General features: G+C 38.7%; 1 protein-coding gene across 2 annotated transcripts; it reads left to right on the forward strand.

Moving 5' to 3' along the window:
• The first annotated feature begins 3,762 nt into the window (after positions 1-3,762).
• On the forward strand, positions 3,763-10,169 carry LOC104746688 (protein TIME FOR COFFEE). 2 transcript variants are annotated; one of them, XM_087488594.1, is made up of 12 exons: positions 3,763-4,165; positions 4,251-4,781; positions 4,889-5,088; positions 5,181-5,490; positions 5,584-5,920; positions 6,008-6,047; positions 6,140-6,238; positions 6,409-6,643; positions 6,730-6,796; positions 6,884-6,953; positions 7,056-7,388; positions 7,478-10,169. In XM_087488594.1, exons 1-12 carry the CDS (start codon positions 4,066-4,068, stop codon positions 9,872-9,874), a joined length of 4,719 nt encoding a protein of 1,572 aa, XP_087344720.1. In that variant the 5' UTR covers positions 3,763-4,065; the 3' UTR covers positions 9,875-10,169. The 2 variants fall into 2 exon arrangements, with proteins under 2 accessions (XP_087344720.1, XP_087344719.1); XM_087488593.1 differs by having other exon boundaries at positions 3,840-4,165; positions 6,406-6,643.
• Positions 10,170-10,524: the final 355 nt, after the last annotated feature.

Consider the following 10,524-nt stretch of genomic DNA (forward strand, 5'->3'; position numbering starts at 1 on the left):
CAAATCGCAATTACCAAAAACCTTAATTAGTATTTTTAAATTCAGCAAAATGGTTTAGCCTAAGCAAAGGGCTTATCTAGGCTACCACATACTACCCTCTTCTCTCATCAATTATTAAAATCCGGAAAAATAATAAACTTATTATATCCAACACTAAATGTTGGAATACAAATATTGTGACTTTTCTTCATATAAAAAATATCGAACAGATATAATAAAATAAAAATATCAAAATACGTCCTAATCAGTTGCCTAGCCTCTATCAGCTAAAGTAATGTTTTTTATACTTTCAACGATTAATCTAGTCTCATAGTATAAAAATAATATTATTTTGGAGGCAATGTGTACTTTCGTCTCTTTGCATTTTCTAGATTTGAATGATAACAATGATTATAATAATGAAGAAACAGTCATGGTGCCATGTTCGCTGTATAAAATAATTTTATATTATATGGTTTAAAATATAAAATAATTAGAGCTCGCAATTTTCGATATGCTCTTATTAGTGCGTTAATGAAGGGATTATTTTTTTAACTCATAAAAATTATACTTATAAACGTTTCTTCGCATACGACAAATAAAGAAAAAAGAAAGATATGTTAGTACAAAGATACTTATTAATGTTAATTAAATTAAAAAAAACATATTGTTTATGTTTATGTATAATTGTCTGATTGAGTAAGAAAAAAACGTTTGGCTCTTGACGGCTAGGGTTAAGCGAACGATCAACACTATTGTCACGTAGGAAAAAGCAATAACTCGTAAAAATCACCACGTGTCACCTACTAAGTCAAACGTATTTATTTCTATGAAGTTAATTTTTTAATTCGTCGACAAGTTTTATTAGGCGGGGGTGGGGGACTCTACTACACTCCGACGTGGCATTTCCACTGTAGTAAAAAAAAGCGAGATAACGTAATTCCACCAATCGAAAATTACCACGTAAACAACTAACGCGGCTGTCACCTTTAATATAAGTGAACGACCGTGACTTTAGAGCGGTTTATATTTTTATTTTATTTATTTTTAAAGCTATGTAAAGAGAGAGGAGAGGAGAGTAGCTTCGACAAAAACAAGATCCAAGGCGACGAATTAAAGAGAGAGAGAGCGATCATCCACGTGTCATGTTGGTAATAAAACACGTGGATATCTTAGGATTCTTATTTGCACGCGCTTTTATATCAGCGCAGCGCGTAACGTTAAAATTAAATTTATGCGAATCTAACTCGTTAAAGAAAGAGTTACTCCACTGTTATTAATTACTCGTATATGCAAAAAATTATGATGAATCCTGACCATTGACCAAATTCAATTTACAAAATCTATATTTTTCTGCTCGTGGGGGGCCTAATCCATGTCACAATCACCATATATTTAAAATAAAAGTATAAATATAAAAAATTTCTTTAATAAATAAATTTATAATAAGACACCGTACTAAAAACATTTGAAAAATCAGGTTTAGGAGTAAAAGTAGAAATACTACCGTATTTTCTAATTTCCTTTTCCTATTTCATTCTCTCCCCCCCACACGAATGATTTTGCTGTACTCGTAAGAAATGACGTTTTCGAAACCATGCTCAGGATATATGATAATAATGGTGTGTTAACATAATAAAATTTCGTTATCATATAATTTAATTTGGTATTTCGATTTGGTAAGGGAGGGGAGACATTTTTGTGGATCTAAGATATTCAAATTTCGTTAAAATAATAAAACATTTGAATATCTTAGATCCACAACCACAAACCTAACTAAGTTTTTATATATAAAAAAAAGTCAGAGTTAATTTTATTCTCTTTCCAAATGTATAACTTAAAGTATGTTTTATTTATTTATTTATTATTTTTTTTGGGACAAAAAAGTATGTTATACTATTTATTATACTCCAATCTTTTCACTTAATTTAAATGTTAAAAACAAAAAAATTGAAAATCCAATCGGAGGAAGACTTTTTAAAGAAAATTAAAAATATATCAGAAACTAAACTGGACAAGAAAACCTAATATCTAGAAATATCTATTCAAAATTATCTTTTACAATTAATACTACTCTCGACAATAGCGAAACAAGCCAAACTTTTTTATTTGTCAACATGCCAACACTTTTTTATTATTTAGAATATAGTACTCTCTTTTTTTCTCATAGACAAAAATAATTTATACTGTGAGATTTCCACTGGATATAGGTGAAAATAGTAAATAGGCAGTGAAAAAGGTTAAAATAAAAATATATATATAGAGAGAGAGAGGAGCAATTCCACATTGGCAGCTAACACTGTGGACCTCACACTTCTGGGAAGTTCCGTGACCGTGACTTGAGTGAATACAAAAGAGGTCCCCACATTCTCATCTGAGCCGTCAATTGTTTTCTCTAACCAACGGTTCAGATCAACCGGTCGGGTGCCAACTCAACGCCTTTTTTACGGGATGACGCTTTCTGCCAAGTCAGATTTTACAAGAAAACTAATCCAACGGCTGTGTTAATTTTTTGGCTATTGGCAACAACTGATATCAGCCGTTGATTTTGTAATTAATGAGTTTTTTTAGATTGAGGTGGTGGGGCCACTTCTCTAACTTTATAGTAGGTGTTATTGTTTAGCTTCTTCTCTCTCCCTAATAAAAATAAAAAAATCTAGAGATTATTATATGGTTTTATTACTGTTTTAGAAATATCCAAAATATGACCAGATTTTAAATCGTTATTACAGAATATTATTATAGTTATGTCAACTTGACTAATCTAAATCTAGGAATTATCAAGATTTGCTTTTTCTATGTCTCTTAGTTTTGAATTTAGAATTTTAAACTTTCACTTGATGTTTTTTCTTTTCTTTTAAAAGTGTAAAAAATAAAAAGATCAACTTTTGCAAACCTGGCATCTTCGAAAAGGTAAATTTAATTGCTTGCACGTAAAAAGAAATATGGAAAAAAAAAAAGAAAAAACATTAAACTATTGATGAGCCATTTGTTTAGTAGTTTAAAGGAAATGAATTAAAAAAATAAAAGTAAATAAAAAGACGGAAGAAGAGGTAGAGAAGTGGGAACCTGAATATGATTAAAATTTTACCGGTTGGTTCAGTCACAAAGATTCCATTCTGATCGTCAGATTTCCTTTACCATTGTCTCTTTCTACCGGTAATCACCGGTGATACATCTTTTCAAGACATTTTCTTTATGAAAATTTAAAAAACAATATTATCATATTTGTGCGTGTTTATGTCAGTATTTTTTTTTTTCACACGAGTCATCGCGATTAGTGGACAACAGTACACTACCCCCCAGGAGCCTTTTTTAAATTATTTAATTGCAATAATATATGCTACTATAATACTATAAAATATTTTTATTTTTATGTTTCCGACTACTAATATATTTTTGTTTCTTTATTTTTTTAATATTTTATTTTTCTAGAGAGAGTAAAGTCAATAAAATATTGGTAACGATAATACAGACGGAAGCGTGTGATGTCAAACTCTTGACACGTGGCAGCTCATGTTTAAACAGTCCAAAATAATTTTTAACATGAATCCGACTAGGAAAATAATATTATTATTATAAATTAAAACCGAAAAAATTAGTAATCTGTTAACAAATACTAAAATATTACAACAAATAAGATATCATTTTTGTGTGGGTCTCACCTTGGATGCTGACTAATTAAATAAATAAAAAGATTACTTTTTTTTGAAAAATGATAAATAATAAAATAATAATCGGTGGTAAATATAATAAAAGAGGAAATATTTAATTAATGTTTGTGAGATCTCTTATTATTAACGGAGGGCTAAGATTTTGTCAGCTGGTTATAAAGCGGATCGTGACCGTTAGATGAATTCACACCGACGGTGAAGATTGAGAAAATGTTTTACGGCAGGGAGATATGAGCCGTGGATTTATTCGCTACTGCCCTTTTATGAGGAGCACAAATAAAGGAGATAATGGGAAGCAAGTAGAGAGATAGAGGAAAGAGAGAGAGAGCGATAAAAGAGAGAGAAAGGGGTTACGATTTTAGGGAGAAGAAGAAGGAAGAAGAGGGAGAGAGTTATAGAGAAACAAAGAAAGATGGATAGAAATAGAGAAGCTAGAAGAGTACCTATGGCTGCTGCCGGAAATGGTATTTCACGGCGGAGACATAGAGCCGGAAGTTTCAGAGATTCTCCAGGTTTTTTTTTTCATTTCATTTTTACGTTATTTCTTCAGATCTGGGAGAAACCGTTTGATTCTGATGTTTTTTTTGTTTTTTTCAGAGGAGGAAGGTCCGGTGGAGTTACCGGAGGCGGCGAGGTTGAGAGATCGAGGAGGGAGTAATAAGAAGGATCGAGATCGGGAACGTGATAGAGACAGAGAGAGGGAAAGAGAAAGAGATAGGGAGAGAGATCGGTTAAACAGCCGGAGTAAAAGGAGAAGAGGAGAACGTTTAATGATGGTTCACGGTAATCTAGACGACGGTGGTGACGATAGCTCTGAAGAGAGTGTTAACGACGATGAAGAATACGACGACGGAGGTGTAGGACCACCGTCTTCTTTGAAGATGCTTCCTCCGACGAACATCTCCGCCGCTTCGTTCTCATCGTCTCTTTCGAATCATCATCACAACGGTGGTAGCGGTAATCTCCATCACAGCCACAATATTAATAACCACCATCAGAGGAAGAATTTTCCGCCGACGAAAGTTTTCAGATCGAATCCTTCTCCGGCGCCGGTTTCACCTCTTGTGTCGACATGGAAAGCCGCGGACGAAATGATCGGTGTTTCGGTTCCTAGAAAAGCTCGGTCAGGTAGAGAGGTGGAAATTTACATTTGTAAACAAATCTCTCGCTGATCTAGTAAATCTCTCTTCATGGATCTTCTAATCTCTTCGTCTTCTTACTTCTTCCTTTTACAGCTTGTACCAAGAGACCGCATGAATCATGGGCGTCGAGTACTACCGGCGGTGGTGTTTTTGCTTCCGGTGAACAAATCCATCGGCAAGTATCGTCAACGTCTCCAGCTAATAGAGTTAGTCCGGCTTCGATTTTAGCTTCTCCGTCTCCTCCAGCTCCTACATCTCCTTCTTCTTCAAGCGTTTCTGTCCGGAAAAAATTGGTTAGTATCTCATAAGTTTTCATTCTCCCATATCTCTCCATCTCCATCTCCATCTTCCTGTTTTTTGACTTGTGAAGTTTTTGCTTGTGAAGCCGTCGGGGACGAAACAGAAGCCGTTACCGCCGAAGTCATCATCATCGTGTAAGTTATCATCTCCGGTGGCTGTACAAGACGAGATCGAGATCGAGATTGCTGAAGTGTTGTACGGTATGATGAGGATGCCTTTAGCTACATCAAAACAAGAATCCGCCGGAAACGATTTGACGGAGGCAGGTGCGAAATCAACTGTAGAAGTCAAATCTAGAGTACCATCGCCGCCGATCTCTAATCCTCAAACTCTTCCTCAATCATCATCTATCACACTGGCTGCAAATTCGAGTTCGTCTAATGTTTCAGCCATCGGTAAGTCTTCCTTCTCCATTCACAAACAAAAACGATCTGTTTTGGTATTTTTCGTCACCTTCTTACTTTGTTTTATCGTTTTGGTTTTCGCAGCTCCTAAAAGAAAGAAACCGAGACACGTCAAATACGAAGACGAGAACAGTTCTCGCGTCACTACGATCAAATCCGAAGGTGAAGCTCCTTCGAAAAGTCAACTTCCGTTGAGTGATCAGCTAAAAAGCTCAGGATCCGGCGAAGGAATTAGCTCTGTGTTGGATTCAACCATTCCTCAAGCGAGAGAAATCCACGCGGCGTTAGATTCGAGATCAGGAAGTGAGAAAAGAGCGGAGAACAATCATCTGTCAAAAGAGGAAGTTGTATTGCCGAAAGTGGAGTCTTCTTCAGGATTTAGATCCGATGGTGATGGCGCTACCACTTTAGGAGCTAAATCGTACGCATTCAAATCTATACATTTTTTTTTCCTGAAAAGTTTTTACCTAATTTTTGGTACTGAAGAGTTTTTTTTTTAATCATGCAGAAGTTCACCGGTAAAGGAGAAGTTTGAGATAGATCTGATGGTAAGTGTCAATTTTTTATTTAATTTTATTTTACTTATATATATATTTTTTTTTGGATAGCTTTTTGCTAATTTTTTTTTTAATTGGTTCAGGCGCCACCGCCGGTGAGATCTTCATCGGAGAGAGGCGGCGGAGAGATGATGGAATGTGTGGCAGCAGAAGCTAAACCTAAAGTCACGGAAGTGGAAACGGTGAGTGGGACCTACTTTTGTTTGGTAATATATATTGTGATAATTGGGGGGATATCCATCATTACTTTTCTTTGCTTTTTTTGGCTCTCTTTTTCTTATCTTCTTCTTTTATGCCCCCTCTTTTTTTTTTTAATTCTCTCCCCCGTGTCTACACTAAATGCATGTAGCAGGAAGCAAAGCCTCTTCTAAAGGAAGATAGAGGTGCTCCGACGTCGACGATTCATGATTCTGAGGAGAAGAAGAGACCTAGGTTGGTTGCGGAAGCTGAACACCATAAGTTAGAGAGGAACTGTGAACTCAAACTCGACATTGATAAATCTGATCATGTGGGTATAGTAAACAAGCAGCATCATGTTCAGAAACAGCCACCGCAACAACAACAACTATCTCTTCCTGATAAAACAGGTAAAGCTTTTTTTCCTTGTTTCTTGAGTTTTGGTGTTTTAGTTAAAATGGTGTCCCTCATTTTTTTGTTTTTCTGAATTTTCCAGCTCAAGGTAGCCATTTACCTCTGCATATGTCAATGCCTGGCTGGCCTGGTGGTCTTCCGACAATGGGGTATGCTTTCTGTAATTTTAGCATGTGAAACTTTGCAAAGTCTCCTTTTTTCTCCCCCTTGAATTAATGGAAACTCTGATGAAACAGATACATGGCGGCACCTACACAAGGAGTTGTGCCTACGGATACCAGTTCCATATCAGCTGCAGCAATGCAGGTAATTTTCATTGGATGTGCTATTCGAAAAATCCTCTTTCACACTTTCTTTCACATTTTCATTGGATGTGCTGTTATTAATTTAAATTTTGATCTTGTGCAGCCTCCTCCGCATTTACTTTTTAATCAACCGAGGCCTAAGCGATGTGCTACACACTGCTACATTTCTCGAAATATTCAATCTCATCAGCAATTTACAAAGATGAATCCTTTCTGGCCTGCAGCAGCAGGCTCAGCTCCACTGTATGGGACCAAGGCCTGTAATCTCAGTCTCATGCCTCCCACAGAACTTCAGGGGAGTGTTTTGGGTAGAAGTTCCAACCCTGTTCAAGATAAGAACTCTCAATCTACTTCTAAAAGCTCAGTAGATACAGCTCAACGAAATCAAATATTGCTTCAACAAGCTCTGCCACCTGGAGCAGCCAATAACATCTTGGTTAGTTTTTTTTGTCATTTATCTGGCATACATATCAAGTTTTTTCGTCTTTACAAGCTCATTGTTGTTATTTGTTTCTTCCATTGTAGCATGGACCTACATTCATTTTTCCCATGGGCCAACAGCCTCATGCAGCTGCTACAATAGCTGCTGCATCTGTCAGACCTTCTAATAGTGGTATCACGTCTTCTGGAGCAACACCTTCTTCAACCTCCATGAATGTTTCTGCATTAGCTACTCCAGCTGGTGCGCCAACAATGAGCTTCAGTTATCCAGCCATGCCAGGAAATGAAACACAATACCTTGCCATTTTGCAGAATAACGGTTATCCGTTTCCAGTCCCAGCTCATGTTGGTGCGCCACCTGCTTATAGAGGAGCTCCTGGGCAACCGATGCCATTTTTTAATGGTCAATTCTATTCCTCCCAGATGATCCAGCCTCCACATCATCAGCCACAAAAGCAGCAACAACAGCAGCAAAATGGTCAAATGCTCCAGAGCCATGCTCCTAGCAACCAAAATGGGAGTGTTTCCACTGGTTCCTCAGCAGCACAAAAGCATCTGCAGAATCAACAGCTGAGGCCACCGATTAATCACGGGAACTCCCAAGGATTTCCAACTCACAAAGTCGGGTCTCAACCTTTGAGTTTTCAGCATAGGCAGCAACCAAGAGAAAATGCAACTCAACATAGCGAGACTGTTGGGGAAGATAGCCCATCAACTGCTGATAGCCGGGGTTCGCGTTCCAATGTTGCTTGTGGCCAGAACTATGGTATGGCAATGCAACCAACCAACTTGGCTTTGATGAGTTCAGCAGCACCTGGTGGTGGAGTGGTTGGCTCGTCTAGCAGCCATGGTGAAAAGAAAGCACAGCAGCAGGTTTCAAAAGCTGGTGCAGAATCCTTCCAGTCACAGGGTTATGCTATGACCTTTGCAACGTTCAATGGGGCTCACACTGCTCCGACCCTGAACATGTCTTCAATTGCTCAGAATCACCCTATGTTCCACAACATGCCAGAAGCAGCGAGGCAAGGTTATCAGATGATGGCAGTTGCTCAAGCAGCTCAACAGAAAATAAACTACAGTGCTTCTCTAGAAGATGGAAAATCTGGGTCTGTTGGTCCTGCTGCTAATACCACAGAGGAACAAAGGAAGACAGGAGGAACAACAGGGAAAATAAGTGGTGGGAATGGTGGGCAGTCGATTGCTTTCTCTAACAAACACGATTTAGCTGATGCATCTGTGTCTGCTGTCACGAGTGGTAGCATTGTAGATAGCTCATCCCGTTTGCTCAACCTTGGTTCTGCTCTGCCACAGAGTTCGGGTTCTATGACCACATCTCATCATCATCACCAGCAACAACTACAACAACAACAACAGCAACAGCAGCAGCATATGCAACGGAGTCAGTCGCAGCAACCTTATACCATGTATCTCCAGAAGCAGCAGCGGTATGCAACTTCAGTCGCTGCTTCTGCTGCCAGAACCAAAGGGCCCGTGGCAAGTAATGGGAGTGGTTTCCCTGATCACAATATCACCACGTCACCTGCAGGAACCACCAAGTTTGCAAATGCTAATTCAGGGTTCCCCCAGAACCTTGTCCAGTCGAGCAACAATCAGGTGCAGTCTTCTCAGTGGAAAAACAATTCACCCAGGACATCAAATACTTCCCAAGCTCAGTCTCCTTCGATTCTGTCACCATCATCATCAGTTGCTGCTGCATCGTCCCTTAGAAACGTCTCGCATAAACAGCAAAGCCGTCCCCAGCAATCGCAGATATCTTTTGCAGCAAACTCAAAACCAATGGGTTCTGGTTCACCAATGCAGCAGGTGCAAGGAGGTACCAACCACCAGGCTCCGTCTCCACCAATGATAGTTGGGTCGCCTTCAACGTCTTCTGTCTCCAAAAACGCCAGTGGAAGCCCAAGAACAACTGCTTCCGCTTCTTCGGGGGCGAATAAAGCTGGACAAGCTTCATCTACTACTCATTCATCATCTCAGCAGTCTAAGAACTTGCAGTCTGCAGCAGTGGCGTCATCTGCTGGTGGAAGGAATAACGGTCCTTCTGTTCTCGGAAACCCAACCACGAGCTCTGGATCCAAGTTGCAACAACAGCAGCAGCAGTTGCCAAAGCATGGGTTGCAGCAGCAAGCACAGCTTTTCTTCTCGAACCCTTATATGCAAGCCCAACATCAACATCAACATCAACAGCAACAGATCACTATATCTCCTTCTGGTGGGTATTACATTCAAAGACATCAGCAACAGTCAGGTTCAGCACCTGCTGGTGCAGCCACATGTCTTCCAGTCACAGGAGCCGTTACAGCAACTTCGGATCCAGCGAAAGCCATCGCGGCTGCAGCAGCTGCCAATAACATGAAAGGAGGTGGTATGGGGAAGACGCCTCCAGGGTTCCCGGATGTGCATGCGGTTCCCTCTGCTGTTCAGGTGAAACCCGTTAATCAAAAGCAACAAGCGGGTGAGTGAAAGACCTTTAAAACCCATTTGCTAACTTGAAAGACTCTGAATGGGGGTTGGGAAGTTCCGGTTATATATAGCTTGCGCTGGCGAGAAGAAAGAAAAGGACTTTGGAGTCGGAGAAATGTAGACGGAACAGAACACCCACGAGGGATGACAATTTTTTGGAGTTGGTGGTGCTTTTTAAAAGCATTGTGTACAATTTAGTGTTTATATTATTCTGACAGGAACCTACGGTTTCATTTCCAAAAAAAAAAGAACAAAAAAAAGTCACGAAGTTCTAATTTAAGAAAAAATTTATTCATTCTTCTCGGGGAGGTTTGAGTTTTTTGTTTAGTGCTTTTACTCTTTTAGGTAGGTAACCAAAAAATAAAATGTGGGAGAAGCAGGCCAGCGAAGAGCGAACAGTGAAAAAAAACTTAAAACATGTGTAGTTTGGGTTGTTTAATGTTAAGCATGAAACAGTATTTTATGAATTTGTTATGATTGTTCTAGTTGTATCAGATGCAATGCAGCAGTAAAACAAATTTGTAGTGACATATGGTTAAGGGCCCACGCGTGCAAACTTACAAGATTTGCCAACTTAGCTCTCTTTTATTTCACTTTTAACCTTTTCTTTCTTTTTCTGTTTTTGACTTTTTCCTTTTTCTATATGTTAA

Source organism: Camelina sativa, chromosome 15, assembly GCF_030686135.1.
Source record: "Camelina sativa cultivar CO46 ecotype springtype chromosome 15, ASM3068613v1".
Taxonomy (NCBI): Eukaryota; Viridiplantae; Streptophyta; class Magnoliopsida; order Brassicales; family Brassicaceae; genus Camelina; species Camelina sativa.